The following is a 21,958-nucleotide window of genomic DNA, read 5'->3' on the forward strand; positions in this document are numbered from 1 at the left end:
AAAAAAATTAAGGAGTCAAATAACAATAGCATCATTCTATTAAAAGAAATAGCAAGGACTTAGTTGAAATATATAATTTTGTAAGTTTTCAATAAAAAATAAAATTAATAAAAATTCAATTAAAAGTATCCAAATATTACAAGAAACTTTTTATTTACGTTTGTTTCTTTTATTTTGTAGTTGAAAAAAATTGTTATAGTTATTAGCGTTGACAATTCTGGAGAGCTGCAAGTGGTTCGTGTTTTGGATGATGATGTCATGTTATCAACGTTGTACAGTGGTTGATGATGACTAGAGTTTTTGATATGTTGGAAGATTAAAGATGTTAATGCGACAACATATATACAGTTATTATATAACAAAAAAAATTGAACTGTTACTTGTTCAAACACTGTTAATATATATAGTTCGTCATTAATAATTTAGACCATGAAAAATATCAAATTAACCATAAATTAACAAAATTAAGATTATATTAAACATTTGAAAAAAAATAATCACATTGAATTACTTCAAACATAGTTATTAATTATAATAATTACTTGAAAATTATTGTAATATTTTCAGATTTATATTTGTGTACAATTAATTAATATGATATATTGAATTTAAATAATTCAAATAAATATTAAAAGCATACATAACACGAAATAAATATAATTAGTTGTCAGGATAACAAGAGGGAAAAAACGACATTAAATAGGTAATGAGGAACCATGGAAAACAACGTTAAAAGAAAAAAAAAATCAATTAGTACCTAAAATATACATTTTCTTTCTTAGGCTTATAGTAAAGGGATCATCTAAATCACTAATCATGTCCTGTAAATAAATAGTTCAATCTTATCTTTTCATTTTTTGAATGAATATATATAATTCCAATTGTCTCAAATCAATATTAAATCATTTGGGCAACATCCACATTGATTTTTAATATAAACTGGAATTCTACAAATCCTCATAACAGTTCTAAGAGGTTCATATCATTCTAAATTTCCTAATATTTATTTCAATCATTAATTTAAATTTATTTCTTAAATTTAAAAATCTTAATATAAGTAATTCTTATATCAATTATTTAAGTTGATAATATTTATTACAAATTCTATATAAATAAGTTAACAAATTAATTATATTTTAAAAAATTAAATTCAATTACATTTAAATTAATTTTAAAATTTTATAATGTTTTCCTTTTATTTAAAAATAAAATTATCTATATCACTTAAAAATCAAAATCAAACACAATTTAAATAGTGTTTTATACTTTTTAAATATATTTAAAGATAAAACCATAACAAAACTTTAGGCCCTGTTCTTTTGAGTGGATTTGAGATGATGGATTTGAGGAGATTTGAGAGGATTTGAAGATAATTTTTTTTGTCGTTTATTTGAGTGAATTTGAAGGTAAATGAGAGTGAATTTGGAAATAATTTTTTTTAATTTGTCATGTCAATACAATTCTATACTAATTCTCACAAAATTTATTTTCAAATTCACTATCATTTACCTCCAAATTCACTCAAATAAACGACAAAAAAAATTATCTTCAAATCCTCTCAAATCCCCTCAAATCCATCCTCTCAAATCCACTCAAAAGAACAGGGTGTTAGTCTCCAAAATCAATAATCAATAATATCTAACCCATTCACGAATTTAAAATCAAAACAAAATGATTTTTTTAGTTTTAAAATTGAGTTCCAATACCGCCAAATTGAAAAGTGCTAGATAAGTAAATAATGAGAGAATCATGTTAATTAGAACACTAATTCTGAGAAGAAGAAAAATACAGTAAATGTTCCTCTTATTTTCAAGGGTAAATTTTAAAAATATTCTTTATTTGTCAAATTTAAGATAACTTTGATTTTTCTTTTCTCGTACCTTTTCATTTTCAAGGTTAAGAAACTAATAAATACAGAGAAAGAAATAATGAAATAATAAATAGAGGAGTTAATACCAAACTGCAAAATAGAAAGAGAAAAAAGCATCCAATATAATAAATTGGCGTGATAATTTTATTACCTGAAAAAACGTTAAATTGCCATTTTTCACAAGTGCGACAGTGCTGTAAAGAAAAGAAATAATTAAAAAAAAACTAATTAAATATTATGAGATGTTTCTACCAATAGTATACGAGAACAGTCTGAAAAAATATACGTGTCAATCTTTTATTTCTTGCTCTACAAATAGAAAATGTAATAAATAATGTTTATTCCTTTTTTATATAATAATAAATAATAATAACAAAATAACATATCTTTTACCCAAACATTTCCATAACTGAAATGGTCCCAATTGAATACAAGAAACTCATTGCCACAACCCTTTTCTGCATGCTCTCCTGGTGGCTCTTCAAAACCTCTCTTTTCTTTACTCTGTTTGTCCCTGTTCCGTTCTCTATTTTCTCTATTGTCTAGATTTCTTTCCAATTTTTTGTGGACAAAAGAGCAAATCCTAATTTTGGTATTCTGAAATGGGAACAAAGAGGGGCAGTTCGAGGATGAGTGTTTTGTTTGAAAGGTTGAGGAAGCTGCCAATGAAGGTGAAGATCTTTTGTGGGGCGTTGCTTGCTCTGTGTGCTTTGGTCGCCTTAAAGTTCACCTTCACAAGCACCTACTATTACTTCATAGCCTCTGAAGCAGTCCATATTATTGGAATCATTGCTCTCATTTACAAGCTTTTTGCCCTCAAGACATGCTCTGGTACTTTTTCTTTCCCTCATTCATCACATCCCACTATTCATTCATAAATTGTCATTCTGGTTGATTGCAGTTGTTAGCAAGAGAAATCATAACCACCACTTTCAATCAAAACAATTCTGGGTTTGATTTTGTTTTCTTCAATTTCTGGATTTGATTGTGTTTGTGAATGTGTTTATGATCTATGTTATGAAAAAAATGGTATGTCCTTTATAAAAAATTATAGGCTATCTGGAATTTGATCTGGTTTGATTTGTTTCACCAGATATCCCATTGCAGTTTTGGGTTTTTCTTCTTGGAATTTTAGAAAACAAAAACTGTAGGTTTTAAATTTTGGGTAATTTTAATTTATTTATTTTTAAATTTTTATCTATTTGGGTGTTTAAAGTGTTTATAAGTTTTGCTTAACAATTTTGTTTATTGATTGATTTTGTTCTTAGTAGAATCACAGTGATTATCATTTTTGACTTGTTAATGACAGAATACTTTAGATAAAAATAAAAAGTGTATTAATTTAAAAAAAGTCAATTGAAAATACGTAATGATTTATTGAAAAAGTTATATAATCTGTGGAATTTTACAATTTTTAATAAATTTTAATTAATAATATTATGATATTTTTACAGTATTAAAATAATATTTAGTCCGGGGAAGTCATATGTTAGTCATTGATTGTTAGTTTTAGAAGAAAAAGAAGTGTTGAAAAGTAAAAACTATGTTTAATGCCATTAATCAGATGGTTTTAGAAAAAGTTGTGGTCAAAGTAACGTAAATTAACTTCAATGATATTTTTGTAACGTGTAAACTTTGGTTTAAAGATTTTCAAATAATAATCCAAATACACTCTTAAACTTAAATTAGTGCGAATATGATATATTAAACTTAAATTAGTGCGAATATGATATACTAAATGCTAAAAGTCATTGGAAGAATTAAACAAAGCTTAAAGTGTTTATATTATTAACTCGTTCATTTTGATCATTCAACTATTCCATTATCTATTGTGTTTAGTTTAAGAAAATAATTATTTCATGGTATATATAAAATAGTAAAAGTGTTTCTAATAGAAAACAAATTTTCAAATGGTTGATGTATATAGAGAATATAACAGGATAGAATAAAAACATGATATTATAAAAATAAAGTAAACTATAATCTTGTCACACGTAAAATAATAAATTAAATATTAATTGTAATATATAATAACTCTTAGATTGACTATAAAACAATTCTTAGACTGAATATCACAACTCACAGGTCCACAGTCTACACCTAACTAACCTAACTTTATATGAAATTATGAATTCGATTGGCTCACACAAAGTCAACTTGAATGAATTTTCTTAATAAATAAACCTTAGGTGGTTCATTTAGCTTAACCTAATCACCTAACTGTATCCCAGTCTAATAATTTCACAGGCTTAATCTTTTTAAATCTCAAGAAAAATATTACAGTTTATATGTAATATTTTTAAGTTCCAAAATATTAATATTTTAATTTAAGCCGAACTATCCAAAATGTAGTTTGATCCCAACCAAACAAAGATGTCACATTTGATTTCCCAATGGAAAATGAGCCGCCATTCTACTAAAACGTTGTCTATGTCTGATTATGGTGGACACCCCTACTGTTCAAAGTCATTCCCTTATTTTAAAGGCTTTTGTTTACTGCACATCCCAATTACTAACTGCACTCCTAAAATATTAGGAAAAGATTCAATAATCCTTCAACACTATATCACACCACACCATACTACTGTCACCACCACACTGCTCCTGCATAAGAAGAAGAAGAAGAAAAAGAAAAGGCTGCAGAGGAAGAAAAAAAGAGAAATGTAGAAAAAAAAACTCGTTTTTTAAAGCTTTTTAGAACATATTTCATTTAAGGTATTCCGCAAAAGTCAGTTTCGAAAGATATTTTGCGTTTTGAAAAGTTTGTTTCTGAATTTTTATTTCAAAAATTTTATTCTGAAATGAATTTCATGTATTTTGGAAATTCTATTTCGGAAATCATGTTCTAAAATTTTGTTCTAGAATTTTTTTTTCTGCAAATTCTGTTCTAGAAATCTCGTTTCGGAATAACTTGTTCCAAAAATTCGGAAGTCATTTTACCGGAAGGTAAAATGGTCATTTTGAAAACTTGAGGAGGAGTGGAAAGAAATTGTGGAGGTGCAGGAAGTAAAAGCCTATGGTCTACTGGAATCATAAACTTTGTTACTATTAAATGGAATCAGAAAATGCAGAGTTGGTTGAAATTTGAATTACTGATATTTCCCATTATCAAAGAGTAAAAAAAACTGATGTTGTCCCAAATATTACAGAAAGTCTGTCAGAGGTACATCACCAAGGATTCATAATTATAAGATATAGTTTTCATCCCCTTTTATACTATAATTGGTTCATATCTATACTCAAAACAAGATTTCTAATGAATCCAAGTTTTGGTTCTTTCTTATGTAATGACAATTTGATATGTTTTATTATATGGTTATATAATTTCTGATAAAGAGTTAATATAACAAGTTTCTGTTTCCATTTTCAGGCTTATCCCTCAAGACTCAAGAGCTCACAGCTTTATTTCTAGCGACAAGATTATGTTGTAGCACTTTGACAGAGGCTAACCTACACACAGTGCTAGATGTGATATCTCTTTTTTCAACATTAGTGGTCATATGGATGATAAGATTCAAGTTGAAGTCATCCTATATCAAGGATCTTGACAATATGAAACTCTACTTTGTGGTAAATAAACTTTACTTCTCACTCTTTTGTGTTAATTTTTGCACATAATTTGAAGCTTTGCACGTTTGCATTCAATGAACTAATACATGGAATGTCATTTTGAGTATATTACATGATTCAAAGTTTTGTTCCTTTGGCTTGAAAATGTTGTTAAAAGAAAAACTAACAGTACTTCAATGAATTAAAACAGTAGTTTATGCTTATATGTTGTTGATGAAGAGACGCCACATCTAAAAATGAAGTCAAGTACATTAGTGAGATACAATTTAAACCTAACCAGATAAGGTATTGACCTTATTCTCTATTCAAAATCTTTAAGTAATATTAATGAGTCTTCATGTTTAGTTGTTGTTTTATTTTCTCCTTTTTATCTAATGTAAGACTTACATTCTTAGATTTTCAACAATTACACAAAAATGATTAATTTTAGTGCAGTGGATTAAAGACTAAACATAAAAGAAACAACGGTAAAACTTTCTTAACTATGTTTGTGTGAATTGTCGGTCATTGTTTGTCTTGTTTGCTCTTCAAATAAGCCCAAAGATGACGATAACTCTTAGAATTTGTGTTGATTTGTCTCAATGTGATCATGTGATGGGATAATGCTTTTCATTTGGCAATGAATCTGCATAGACGAAAATAAATGTAACAAAAACATGTCTTACACTGTGTGCTAGGTTGTCCCTTCTGCAATCATTGCAATACTAATCCACCCTTTTACACACCATTGGCGTGTGATTCGAATTGTTTGGGCATTCAGTTTGTATTTGGAAGCTGTCTCTGTTCTTCCTCAACTTCGTTTTATGCAGAACGCGAAGGTTGGTTCTCTGTACTTTGTTCTACTACTGATATGAATTCAGAGTATATGTTGTAATTGTGGTATGTTTTGTAGATGGTTGAAACATTTACAGGGTACTATGTATTCGCTCTTGGTGTTTCTAGATTCATGGCTCTGGCTTATTGGATAATTCAGGTGAGATCAGTGTTCACTTGGTTTAATCTCCTTCACCTGTATTAGACTTTTTTAATTTTAACTTGTTGAAATCATATTATTATAAAATAATGTCGATCATGCATCACTTCATTTTTATTAAAAATAATAATAATACAAGATTAAGTATAACATTTGTTGTGTTTAACTCATGATTTCTAACAAAAAGTTGTCTAAAACTAGCACAATTTTACTTTAAAAGTTGTCTATGTATACATAATTTTTTTACAATGAAATTTTGTTATATAAACACAACTTATCCATATTTGTCAAAATTTTAAAATTTACCAACTTGAATTATTTTGTGAAAAAATTACACTATTATGATAAAACAAAAATTCCCCGCATAAGACCCTATATCTATTTTTCAATCTTAAAAGCACCACTTCCTATCATTAATCAGATAAAAAAATTATAAAAAGGAGTTTTATAAAACTTTTTCTTATATTAGAGTAAAAGTTAGAGAGAGAAAATTCTTAAAAAAAAGTGTGATATTTCAGGATCCATAGGAAGTAAATTAAAAATTCATGTAATGACTCGTGCTAAAAAGATTACCTAATTTTTTTTTCATTGTAAGTATATTTTTAAAATCTCAATTTTATAATTTCCTTTCATTACAGTGAGCCCTCCCTTTCTTTTGAAATTCTTTTATAAAATTATGTAAATAAGGTATATTCTAAGGTTTTATAAATTTGAATTTTTAAACCCAAAACAAAATTTATGTTGTTGAGTATATTTTGCTTCTAACTATATAACATATTGAGTCTTTTTCTCTTGTTTTTATCTTGTGATAGGGGTGAAACAAAGAAACAAAAATAAAATTGTACATACTTATATATAAGAATCATAACTCCTTTATGTATTATGTAATATCTATAAGAATCATAACTCCTTTATGTATTATGTAATATCTGCCAATTACTTTTTAAAAAATGTCAATATTTTTAATTTAATGAGAAATATTCTTAATTGAACATAACATATACACAGTTAATATTTTATGACATACACTTTATTATATATAATTAATTAAATCATTTTACTTTGGTTAATAATCTTAACACATTTAATTGTTTATTATATATATATATATATATATATACATATATATATATATATATATACATATATATATATATACATATATATATATATACATATATATATATATATATATACATATATATATATATATAAGACTTAAATTACTAACATTATATTGTTTAGAAAGACATTGAATAATGTGTAGTGTTATTGGTATGTAATATTTTGCAGATCTACGAGACCGGAGGAACATATTTATTTTTGGCTGGAAGTGGCTACTTTTGGTTTTTGGCAGCTTTTCTGGCTGAGATGGTTCAATCCTTCATCTTGGCTGACTTTTGTTACTATTACATGAAAAGGTACCTCAATTTCTTTCCTCTTCCTCAAGTCTCTCTAAGGACATTTCTTTCTCTAAAATTTCCAAATTAATATTTGCTTTGTAATATTGCTGCATTTCTTTACCCTCTTTATCTTATTGTCTTGGTACAATATGTTTTTTATTTCAAGGAAACATAGGCTAGACAGCAATAAAATAGAATATTTATCATGATTATTCTATGTATTGGTATAAGATATTTTTTATTTGAAGAAAAAATAGGTTACACTGCAATATTTATCATGATTATTCTTGATATAAATGTCACTCTTTTGTATTAATGTTACTTTTTTTTTTCATCACTTTCATTTTGTACTATTGTCATTATAAGTACATTCATGTCATCTTTATCATTTTATTATCATCATTACTATCATTTTGTCACTTTTATCATCTCTATTATAATAATTATCACCACTATATTATATCTTTTAATTTTCATTGTCGTGTTATAATATTGATATCATAACAACTGTTACTGCTTTCATTATTGCTGTATTTATTTCCATTGTTATTATTATTCTTCTTCTTCTTTTGTTATGTCTATTGAATAATAATTATTATATTATCATCATCATTCTTTCCACTATTAAATAATATTTAGAAAGCAATATATATTTAAATTATGTATTTTAAAATATAAACAATTTCTTTTACCATATGTCATTACTTATATTTGTGTTTTTTCTTTTCTTTTTCAGCTTCATGCAAGGGCAACTTTTGAGGAAAATGCCTGTTTAAGGGTCTTGAAACCTATTCTATCAAAAAGGAAAATCATGCCTAATTGATGTAGAATGTTTTGAATGAGTTTTTATTTGTTGTAACCTTTGTTTGAGCTGAGACTAGGTTGTCCCGTGTATGTTTAGTTGGAATCACTTTTTGTACATCCTTTTGGTGTTAACTTAACTTTCATATTGCTTCCTGCAACTCCAATATTGTTAATAGCACTCCACACTAACACAAGAAAAAGATTAAACTATGGTTGTTTAGGAAAACTCTTTCCGATGTGTTTTCAAAAGTTTGTTTTGATAGTCTTATTGAGGAAAGTCGTTTTCAAAATGCATTTGAAAAATTTTGTTCTGAAATTTTTATTTCGTAAAACTTGTGAAAAATTTTCTGAACTTTACTTTTACGATAGAGCAAAATTATCATATTCAAAATTTGAGAAGGGGTGCACAAAAAAATAGTGATGATGCAGCTCTTAACTTTTGAGCTTTGCATTTGGTTGTCATTTTCATTACTAAACTTTGGATATTACAAGATTTCAAAGCCCACTTAGGAGATTCTTTTAGTCTCTAAACAAGTTGATACTAACCATCACTCTTATTACATAACAATTTTATTGAAAATAAAAAATAACAATAAAAAATATGAAAGACCATATTAAATCTATAATAAAATTACATCATATAATAGTCAAATAAAACCTTTTTTTAATAATCTCATTTCCTTTGTGAAAATTATTTTATAATTTGAACTTTATATACTTTTAAAATTTATTGTTTAGAAATTTCTTGTACTTTGAATTGAGTTATCATCTTCTTCATTATTAAAATATTTCCTCTCATCAAGTCTATTAGACCATTTAAAAGTTATTTTCAATTCCTCCTCCTAAAGATATTTTTTAGACATCAAAAATTAAAAATATTTTAAGAACTATTATTTAGTAAATATAATTATTGTAAACCATGCAAACTATTAATAATAAGAGTGACATTCTTCAAAGAAGATATATCAATCAATAATTGGACTTGTGTAATTTCACTATAGTTTCAATCTATTGTTTTGCACTAGCTTTCGCTTTCACACACAATTAAGGAGTTGTATAATTCGTTACCAATTATGTTTAATTATATTTTTAGTATCTCATTTAAGATAATTTTAATTTTGGTCTCCCAAATATAAAAATTAAGAATATTATTTTAATTCCAAAAACTGAATTTGAGGATCAAAAGCAATTGTAAACCCTAAATCTTATAAAACCCCTAAACTTCAATCATAAATATTCAAACAAAGCAAAATTAATCTTGCATTGTTCGAACTAGAGAAGGAGTAAAAGAAAACAAAAAAAAAATGGAAGTGAAAAATGAAATATTTTTTTAAGGGTTAAATATGTTTTTAGTCCCTAAACTATTGACCGTTTCTGGTTTTCGTCCCTCTTCCAAAGTAAGGTACATTTTAGTCCTCAATCTTTAAAAAACGTTCGTTTTAGTCGAAAAAACGAACGTTTTGAGGACTAAAACGAGGACTAAAAACAAAATTTTGAGGACTAAAACGAACGTTTTTCTAAAGAATGAGGACCAAATTGTACCTTACTTTGGAAGAGGGACGAAAACCAGAAACGGCCAATAGTTTAGGGACTAAAAACATATTTAACCCTTTTTTTAATTGAGGAGGAAAATGGACAGTGAAGGAAAATAGGAGAAAGTTAATTCAATTGACGTAATAGATTATTTTTAAAAGTTAATATGTTTAGAATATATTTTATAAAATAAATTATTAAATAAATTTGAAATATAAATTATTTTTAAAAAATATAAATTAGTTTATTATAATAATTTTAAATTAAAATACAAAAATTATTGTAAAATTTTAATAAATGAGAAACATTAAAATAAATTAATTGTAAGAAAATAAATGTAAATTAATTAATTTTATTTTATATTATTTTAATATGTTTATTTTGAGTACTTATCATATTATTTTAAGAGCATAACTATTAATAAAATGTTAACAATAATCAAATTATATTAACGTATATGTTTATAATAATTATATACGTTTACATAAATAAAGTATTATGCTGATCGTATTTTTAATATAATTAATTACATGGTAAATATTTTATTATATTTATGTATATATTAAAAAATACGTTATCTTTTTGTTACAAATTTTTCTCGATTATACATAAATTTGAGAATTTTTTTTCCATGTATATATTTTTTTTCCAAATTTCTCTGTTTTTCTTGTCGGACATTTATTTACGTTTTTCCATACCTTAAAACAAACAAATTGTTGTCCTTAAATGTGTAACTGATTAAATTCATTTTTTTTCAATTTCGAGGAATTAAATTATTATATTAAAAAAAAACTTTATCACAATGTATCACAATGATATTATAATTGTTTAGGAATAACAAAATAAATATTACACGATCAGAGGTGAGTCAAACTAACTAATTAATAGTAACGGTGGTTAAGATTAGAAATACCAAGAGTGGTTTAAAACACTCAACTATACTTCATTGAATATTTATTGAAACTTTCTAAGTTAACTTAGAGAAGAACTAATGTAGTCCTACCAAGTAAACTAGTATAAAATGTTATATGTTTTTGCTGGTTGGTAAACGATCCAGTTTTAGTTGAAGCTTCTTCACACTCTCTTTCTATATCAACAAGAGTCGCTTAATCTAAAGTTACTGTCTACATACAACCCTTGGATACATTTAGTTAGTCATATCTTGTCAAGATAACATTTACTAACAAGTCACATCATGCATTATTATCCAATTCCGAAAAAGTCGAGAAAACATTATTCAACCACCCCTCCTCCACCCCCCTCCCCCCTTCTAGTGTTCTCTCGCACCTTCAACGTCCTGATCTTGCAAGTGTGTTGATGAAGCTTTTTCAAAGGGTAGACTCTATATGAACAACGATAGTAACAAAAGCAAATAAAGATGAAGATGGTCATAGAAGAGAATTTGAAAATGAACTTTTTCAAAAATTGAGAAAACGGTGGCATTAACCACAACTTTCCAACTCCAAGGACTCCATAGAAAAATGGAGTCGTTGAGAGGAAAAATAGGTCTTTACAAGAGATAGCCAAAACAATGTTAAATGTTTTAAATTTTCCTAAGCACTTTTGGACAAAAGTAGTCAGAACTACATGCTTTCTTTAGAACTACATGCTTTCTTTAGAACAGAATTTACATTAGGCTAATCATTAACAAAACACCTTATGAATTATGGAAAGACAAAAGGTCGAACATCTCTCACTTCCATCCCTTTAGATGCCAATTCTTCATTTTAAACTCTAAAGACAATTTGGGAAAGTTTGACTCCAAGAGTGATGAAAGAATCATGTTTGGCTATTCAGAAACATTAACAATGTTAAGAGTCTACAACTCTTACGGCCTTGAAAGTTGAGAAAATCATTCATGTAAAGTTTAATCATGAACCTGACCTAAACAAGTTAAAACTAGATTATTCATTTTCTAAATTGCAGATAAACAATACTCTGTCCAAAGAGGCGAATGCATCTACTTCATCATATATACTCAACAGTCAAAAAGAAAATCAACAGGAAAAGTCACTCAACAATACATCCAAACAACATCATAGTCCCTTCTCCATCTCGTGAAATTTATCCACCTACTTTCCCTTACCTTCACTCCCCAATCCAAATACTAGCCAAGAGTAATTACTTTCCACCTACATGTTATATACCTAAGAACCCTGCTTTTTACGTGGTATGATGAAAAAATTGATTACCCAATACATATTCCATCATTTTTCCTCATTCATTAATTTTTTTTTACTAATTACTCATTTATTTTCTTTATTCAATTTAATTGAATGATGAGATGCTTTTATAATTTAATTTATTCTTAAATAGCTGTTTTAACTCATTCTATCTATTATATAAAATTAAATCCTCATATATCTATATCAGACACTCGTATCGAAAACATAGTTCAAATAATTTTAGATAATAAAATTAAAATATTTAAGGTACAATGTTGGGATCATCCCCTTTTGACTCTTTGGAACATTTCTTAACTTCCTCAGTGTCTTCATTCTGAAAAAAAGAGGAAAGAAAATTATTGTCACATTACCACTCAAAACATCTCTTCCATCTACTGAAATTCCTTTATAATCTAAACCACTCTAACAAATTTCTCTGCACAAAACAAAGTTTTGAACCAAACCCACATTTTGATTAGTGATATTTTTCTAAACAGAAATGGGAGCAAAGAGTAGCAATTCTGCAGTGAATGTTTTCTTTGAAAAGTTGAAGAAGCTGCCAATGAAAGTGAAGATCTTTTTCTGGGTTTTGCTTGCTGTAATTGCTTTGTTGGTCTTAAAATCCACCATTAGAAGACGCTCTTATTTCTTTAAGTAATCCACTCCGTGGGGCTAATAGCCCACACATACAAGCTTTTTGCTCTCAAAACCTGCTCTGGTAAATTTCCTTTTCATCATTGATGAGTATATTTGCAAATGGTTCTCATGATTAGTTTTCATTGTTGATTGTTATCAATAACTTGTATACTTTGATTTGCCATTTTATGTTCTCTCTGCATCTTTTCATTTCAGAAAGATTAAATCCAAACAAGGATTCTAAACTTTAGATTACCTTTCAAAAGGACATTATAAGAAAGTTAGTTCAGAATGAAAAACTTACATTTTGAATTAAAAATGTGGATTTTCTTAATTAATTTAAATTAGAAAAGGGGTTGGCTGGGTTTGTTTTGTTTACTTTCTTTGTTGGCAAGATATGTGAATCTGTTTGTAATCTAAGAAAAGGATTTTGGTACAGTGTGATAATTAAATTATTCATATCTCCTTTGTAATTCCATTATTATTTAATTCTCTCTTTTGTTTCAATAACATTGTTTATCATATGTATCACATATTTATACAACAAGCACAATCTTTTCTTGGAGGAAAACAGGAAAGGGTTAAGTGTAAAACGAAAAAGGAACCAATCAAATACTTTCTTCTAATTCTAATTCTAATTCAATTTTCAGGTTTATCACTTACGAGCTCACAGCTCTATTCCTAGCAGCAAGATTATTAAGTCGAAAATCAAGTGTACATAAAGTCCACTCTGTTATAGATTTGAATCTCTTTCTTCAACATTAGTGATCATATGGATGATAAGATTCAAGTTGAAGTCATCCTATGTCAAAGATCTTGACAATATGAAACTCTATTTTGTGGTAAATAAACTTAACTGTTCTATTTGAAACCTTTCTTTTGCTCTTTTAATGATTATATATTTATATATCATATATTTATATATCACACTTAATAGATATATCTCTTAGTATAAAAAGATTAGTAAATAATTTCACTTCAACTAAAAACAAGACGATTTAAAATATATCAATAAATGTATTCACTTTAAAAGTTAAATTATATCAATAATTTTCATTTACAATGGATGTGTAAATAGACCAAAACAAATGTAACAATAACCATTAGTGGAAAAAATTAAATTATATGATAATATATTATCGGAGTTTTGCAAAACAGTCATAATATACCAACGCAAAACTTATAAATAATTTCAAAATGTATTATAACGGAGTTTTGCATATATGTCATAACATTACTAATGCTGTGTGCTAGGTGGTGCCTTCTGCAATTCTTGCAATACTAAATCATCCTTCTACAAATGGATGGAGAATAACTGGAAATTTTATGGCATTCAGTATGTATTTAGAAGCTATTTCTGTCATGCCTCAGCTTCGTTTAATGCAAAATGCAAAGGTTGTCTCCCTGGACTCAGTTACGGTTTTTTTGTTACTTCTTTATGTTGTCAGTTTCAGAGTACATGTTTTAACTCTCGTATGTTTCTAGATGATTGAAACATTTACAGGATATTATGTATTTGCTCTCGGTGTTTCAAGATTCATGGCACTGCCTCATTGGATAGTTCAGGTCAGATCAATTTTTACTTTTCATGTTCTGTATATTTAATGTGTTTGATTAAAATAAAATAAACCTTCTGTAAAGGTATAACATTAATCCGTTTGGAATCTAAACCTAAATCTAAGTTTTATATTAAGTAAAAATAAAAAAGTTGATCGCTATTAAAAAACTCATAAAATCAATTTCGTTTAATGTTTTACGTACTTTCTAAAGATTCATCAATATACAATAATAATTTCATACATTCATAATATAATCCAAATTTAATATTTTAAAATTTATATTCGATAGTGGGTTAATCAGCTAATTCAGATTATAAGTTAATTGGGTTGAATTGTTCAATGACAAATTTATATTAAATGAATTTATAAGAGAAATGTTATTTTTATTTAAATAAATAAAATAAATATAGTAAATTTTTAAATCACGTGTGTAATGATGATTTTTATAATAATCTATGATTTTGTATAGTTTATTATTATATTTTAATAAAAAAATGTTACAAAAACAAGTTAAAATATATTTACCAAATTATAAATATTAAAACAAATTTGAATCCATTATTTAAATTCGGCCATAATTAAAATATTTTACTAAATCTAATTGTGTGATTAAATTTGTTTAGAAGAAATTGTTTTCTCATACCTAATTTGTAATGATTTAATGATTTGTGCTCTATGTAACATCCGAAAATATAGCTGAAAACTATATATAAGAGTCATTACATAATAATAATGTAGAACAGTTTTTGGAAATAAAGTTAATTTACAGTTATCTTAAAATAATCATAAATTTAAAACCTTACAAAATTCTATCCTAATACAAAACTATATACAAGACAGAAAAGAAGAGTAAGCTAGTGTAATTTAATAGTCATGTGAGCATACAATTCCAAACAAACACATCAGATAATCATACATATGTATAAAACATATGAACACAGATTGACCGACCACTTTAACTTGGTCGTCCGAACTAGTATGAATATGTAGCTATGGTCGTTTGTGCACTTGTGGATGTAGTAACTGGAAACTCATTAGTTGCCACACAAGGTTAGCCCGTTATCACTCACTGTAGGTCCCCCCTAGGTTAGGGCTTCCTGTTATTCTCACGACATAACTTACCCATCTCTACTTGAGAATTGGTAATCATTAGAATTTCAGGATGAACGCCGTGAATTTCGCTGTCATAATTCATACTTTACCAACCAATCACTAAGACATTCCTCCTTGGAATTCTCTTTCATACCAGTTGAAACATAATCCTTTATAAAAACATCCACTCCATTATGCATACATAGCATGTTCATATAACTGAATTTAAACAAGTTTATTAAACAACAATTGAAACCGCATGCAAGACCGAACACGCTGCGTACGTTGGAGACCGAATGGTTTCTCACTACCCCAAAGAACAGGACCGAACGGTCTATAATAGTGATAACGGTTTAAAATACTGTTATCTGTGATGTAATTTTGATACTAAATGCACCTTTTTTGACTTAGAAACTTGCTTGAACTCATGTTTTTTCATTAAGTTGTGTGAATAAGAGAGTTGAGGTTGAATTTGATGATTTTATGACTAATTCCCTTTGTTTTAATAGAAAATGAGTTAATACAGGAAGCAGAGATGAAGTGCTAAGGATATAGAGCTCAGAAAGGCCTAGAAAAGCACCAGAAGAGGAAACGCATGAAGCTTGGGCGACCTGCAAGAGGCTTGGGCGTGGAAAAATCGACGCCCGCCGCCTGGGCGTCGTGCGTCATGGATTAGGCCCATTTTTTTCTCTGTTTCGACTCTTTTGGAGCGGACCCTGTTTCTACTCTTTTCCGACTCTTTTTAAAGGACCCAGGCGCTTTAGGTTTGGTATCTCTAGCTGGAGCAACACAACAACACACTCTTTTACTCTCTGAAGGCGGATCTGGAAGCGGAAGCTTCCTCTTCTACTCTTAGGGTTTTACTATCTCATGCTTTTCCATTGTACATATAATTTCTCCATGTCTAGGGGGAACTAAACTCTATTTGTTGTTGGGGAATGATGTAACCTTGTGAACTCTCATGTATTTGAATTGATTCTTAATCATATATGCTTTATTCATTAATTGTTAGGGAATTCATTTGTTTTAATGATTGCTCTATTTAACTCATTTAGTTGCATGATTTATGAATTGCATGAGTGTCGGGAGGTTCTTTACAATTCAGGTTCTTGTTAAATTCTCCCAAGAGTAATATTTCTCAAGGATGAGGGTATGAGTACTTGGTCGTCTTAAGCTCTTCATCTTCAGACTTAATTTTCTAGGAACGCTAGGAATTGCACGAACTATGAATTAAGGCAGGCTTATTGCGCCAAGGGATTGGGTTCTAATTACTTTAGTGAGTGACGTTAACATTAATGCATAAAGAGGAATTTTTATATACATGAGAGGAAACCTGGTGAAATCTAACCCCAACAACATATTCATCTCATATTAAACAATATTTGTTCATCTCTGTGTTACTCTACTATTGATCAATTTGCATTCATATTTTATTTTATATTTTTGCATCGCAAACCAATGATCTCGTTTATTTTAAGTCTTAATTAATTAATTTATCACACGACTGTTTAGTGCCGAGAGTCCTCTGGGATATGATATTTGGTCTTGTAATTTTATATTACTTGTGTGATTTGGTACACTTGCTAATCCATCAACAAGTTTTTGGCACCGTTGCCGGGGACTCACGGTTTAAACTATTCTATTTGTGTGATTCTTAACCCATTAGACTTTTTTGGTACACTTGTGTGATTCTTATTTTAGTGCACTTGCCAATCCATCAACAAATAGGTAAGGCTGAAGAAGTGGCAGAACACTATTAAGGATCTAACTCTAACGTAAGGCCGAATACAGTTAAACACGAATGTAAGACCGAATACTACTGTGAGACCGAACACTATAATAACCAAATAACTAAAGCTAAACCAAACGCCTACAACTTAGACCGAACACTTTAGAGCTTAGACCGAACACTAAAATTTGACCGAAAGATCATTAACAGATAAGGTCCATAAGAGGCCGAATGTAGTTAAGACCAAACACCAATACAAATCGAGTATTAGTGTAAGACCGAGAACTTAGACTATACCAGATACTTTATCTAGGCCGAACACTAGGTCAAGATCGAAAACTAAAACTAGACCGAACGCTATATTCAATCGAATGCTAATACAAGACCAGGCATTACTAAGATCGAATGCTAGTACAAAACCGAGCATTACTAAGACCGAATGTTAGTATAAGACCGAACATTACTAAGACCGAACGGTCATGAACTTGGAAGACTCTAAAGAGACCGCATCCAGTTAATGACCGAACACTTGAATATGACCAAGCGATCAACAGCGCCTACTCATCTTTCTGCATGATTCTGCAGAACTTCTGCAAAATGATGAACACGCTAGACTTTATCCAAACTAAACATTTTTCCCAACTTCTAATCCTCCAAACATGAATCATATACCCATTTACACCTATCCAATGGTACCTAAATCTTTCTAACATCATTTCAAAGAATCCCAAACCAAAATTCACTCCACATTTTGCATAATCCACAACTCAATGACTACATCATTTAATAGCCCACACAAACAATGCCAAACACACAAACAGTCATCTATGGTTGTAATTATTTTTCAACTTCCAAAGTTTTTGTTCATCATTGTGTCCATTATTAACGCATTAAATAATGTATAATGTAATATAATCTAGATTTGTGACACGAGAGGGACATTTTTATTTTTGGTTGGTAGTGGCTATTTCTGGTTTTTGGCAGCTTTTGTTGCAGTCGTTCATCTTGGCTGACTTTTGTTACTATTACATTAAAAGGTACCTTAATTTTGTCTCTTAGTATTTAGAATTTATATTTGATTCTTCTAGTGAAAATTACACAAAAAAATTTTAAAGTAGAAAGTAAATGTAGAGGAATGGAGGAACAGAGGAACATGAATAAAAGTAAATGATTCTGACGGGATTGAGTAAAGTATCACAATTGAATATGGATAATACCTATTTATTACTTAACATAAAAAATCGTTTTATTATTTATTTTATTTATTAATCAGATATTCGTAAAAATAATACAGATCTTTTATATAGTCGGAAGTATATTATGAATATTTTTATATTTTATGTTTTAAAATTTTTTAATAAAATTATTCGAAAGTAAATATTTAAAATTTAAATTTGAATATTAAATATAATTTAAACAAATTAATCAATAAAATATTAATATAAATCAATTTGATTTTCTAAACAAATATTAAATAAGTTATACTAAAATATAAAATTTTAAAAATTATTTGTTTACGAAATATATTATTACCTACAAATATACATTAAAGATATATTTATCCATCATAAATGTAAGTAAAGTTCACATGCAAGCAAGTGTTTACTACATGACTGATGCATCTGTTGTAGAAGCTAACAATAAAAAATAAAGATCACGAACAAAATACTTCCTGAGGCGTGTAGATCACTGTCCTTAAGGACTTATTCGCGGTGTATTGCGCAAGCCCCCAGGATACAACAGGAATTTTTCAGAATTTCTGAGAATCTCAGAACTAGCAAGGATCTCTTAAAAAGAGAATAAATAAACCCAGAATATTTTTAGGAAAAGAGAGAGAGAATGAAACTAGGAGAAAAGAGAAAGAGAGAAGAATAATTCTGATCATATCTTCTGAATGAAAGAAAAGCTCTATTTATAGAGCCTATGATGGAACTAACCCTCCTTAGCTTGAGGAGTACTTCACGTAAAAAGTGGCACCAAACCTTAAAATTAAAGCAGAAAATCGGTGGTTGTGGAAAGAGAAAAGCAACGTTGGAAACAAACATGAACGTTGCACACCAAATTTGCGGTCCAATCTCAACTTCCTCTACAAGTGATGGCACATATCTTTGCAATATTTTATTAATAAATAATAACAGCGTCAATACTTATATTATTGTTATTATTTTCCTTTGCAGCTTCACGCAAGGACAACTTTTGAAGAAAATTCCTATTTAACTGTCATTTTTGTAGTATAATTTTTATTTTTCTTCTTAGTTGAGGATATAATAACTTTGTTTCAGGCTAGTTCTCTTAGTCTTACATTCTTCCTCCATCTCTTTAATCACATTACTCTACAAAGGATTGGTTTAAACATGTAGAGATGCATTTTCAATATGAGATTCTTCTTAAACTTTCAATACAAATATATATATATATATATATATATATATATATATATATATATATATATATATATATATTGAAATAACATGCAGACTTTAGAGAGAAGATTTTGAATAGTTTAAAAACTTTTCGCAAATAGTGTTAGATGTTGCTTGTAGAGATTAGACGATTTACAAAGAATGTTAAACACTTAAGAATTTTAAATTCATTTGAAAACACGGTAAAGAAATAAAAACTTGTTTTATACTAGTTCACTCAACTTGAGCTACGTCACATTCTTCTTTAAGCACTCTCAAAGGGTTCCGCTAACTTCAACAAATTATGAACGACAACAGCTCAACTGGCTAAAATATCGTTTAACTCCCCTAAGTTAAACAAACTGAATGTTTTGAATCACTTCTGATTACCCAAAAACAAATGTAGGTTTAAAAACAAGTATAGATGAATATCTCTCTTAGATAATATGATCAGAATAATACAAATATCAAAAACTTGTTACAATATGAACTACCAATGGTAGATGACGCAACGATGTGCACAACCAAAGAAAGATAATTTAAAGAACACAAGAGTATATGCAATAAATTCGTTCTTTTTCTCTTCTTCATGCAGTCTTCAACTTATAGAGAACTTCGAAACAGATTTGTTACACTTAGGGCCTTGACTTCGATAAAGTTGATGTAGCCTTTTGTCACCATTGGACGCTACTATGGTTTTGTAGAGAAAAATTGTGTTGTTGTATGGGTGATGTTAGAAAAGTGATGCCTTATATCTCAAGCCAAGAGGGGGGTGAATTAGATTTTACTTTAAAAATTGTTCTTTCAAAAAGCTTCCATCATGTGACACAGATAATGTTTTTAAGAGAAGCTTCTTGAACAATGGGCAACATTGGACGAACATTTTTGTCTTCATGAACTGCTTCTTCAAGCACATTCTCAATAGAAGAGACAACCACAAGATATTGGACTTCCTGGATCAGGTCGTCTAGGTTGAGAGGTTGTTGGATAGTTATGGTTGTTCGCAAAGGAATGTTAGCAGGAAGTGTCTATAGTGGTCTTCTACCAAGAATGTTGGAGTCCACGACGAAGGTAGCGTTGGTATCATCAAAGTGGTAAAATTTGCATGGCTCCAAGACGCTTGAACTTGGTGAAAGCTCTCCTTCTTCAAACTTGACTATCGAATGCTAGCTCGAACTGGCATGGAAGGGCATTGACACATTTATATGGCTGAATATGCTTTGTTACCAAAACAAAAACGCATTGGACTTTGTATAAAGCGTTAGGAGTCCTTCATTCCATATCTTGATGGGATTGGCTAGTGTTATCGTGAAGACATTGGACGAGTGCCTTTTGTTAGCATAAAGCTAAAGAGAAGAAGTTTTGATGATGTCTTAAAGTCAAGTCCCAAGTGCTCTTATTGTAAGAAGATCTTCATGAAGACTTGTCTTGTGTTAAAGCTTTTGAAATTTAGTCGATTTATATAAAGGATGTGATTTATCTTTGATTCTATTTATTGTTTGCCTTATGTTGCGTTAAAATTCGTTTTGAATCAAAAAACCTCATTTTATACTCAAGATAATCGATTATCAACTTATAATAATCAATTATTAGTAATCGATTATGACTTGTCATAATCGATTATCACGAGCAATTATGAGAACTTTTAAGCAATTTTTTTACCGTTGTGCATTCATTAAATGCATAATCGATTACTATAAGTGGATAATCGATTGCCATGAGTGGATAATCAATTATCACACGTTAATTAGCTAAAACAGATTTTTGAAGGTATCCTTGAGTGAGTTTCATCTCTTGTAGTAACAAGAAAGGTGTTCTAACCTTAAACTGTGTTATTTTCTTTGTGATTGTAACAATTTGTTGGTTTGTGATAGTGAAGCGTTAATTCTTGTTTTAGATTAACAACTGGACGTAGGATCTGTGTGATCCAAACCATTATAAAAATCACTTATGCAATTTTCTCTCTTCCTTACTTTTTTATTTGTTTAAATTGTTATTAAGGAATTTATATTTTACGAGAAAATTATTAAAGGTATTATTTGTGATAAGAAATCAATTCACCCCCTCTTAGTTTGTTATACATGCTAACCATTCCGTGCACCGCTCTGACACCTTTTATCATCTCAACCATAGGTTTCTTCAATGGCCTAAAGTCTACTAGAGGTAAACAAGATGTGATCTAGTCTAGCACCACGAGCACATCCAGTGTTATCTTTGAACCA

General features: G+C 28.7%; 1 protein-coding gene and 1 pseudogene across 1 annotated transcript; both read left to right on the plus strand.

Moving 5' to 3' along the window:
- Positions 1-2,274: 2,274 nt before the first annotated feature.
- LOC148190707 (uncharacterized) lies at positions 2,275-8,778 on the plus strand. The gene is made up of 6 exons (XM_088102184.1): positions 2,275-2,701; positions 5,241-5,440; positions 6,118-6,258; positions 6,333-6,413; positions 7,707-7,834; positions 8,553-8,778. Exons 1-6 carry the CDS (start codon positions 2,473-2,475, stop codon positions 8,590-8,592), a joined length of 819 nt encoding a protein of 272 aa, XP_087958310.1. The 5' UTR covers positions 2,275-2,472; the 3' UTR covers positions 8,593-8,778.
- A 4,039-nt stretch (positions 8,779-12,817) lies between these two features.
- On the plus strand, positions 12,818-19,551 carry LOC124829133 (uncharacterized; annotated as a pseudogene).
- Positions 19,552-21,958: the final 2,407 nt, after the last annotated feature.

This window comes from Vigna umbellata, chromosome 11 (genome assembly GCF_029865625.1).
Source record: "Vigna umbellata cultivar VRB3 chromosome 11, Vumbellata_1.0, whole genome shotgun sequence".
In the NCBI taxonomy this organism is placed as follows: Eukaryota; Viridiplantae; Streptophyta; class Magnoliopsida; order Fabales; family Fabaceae; genus Vigna; species Vigna umbellata.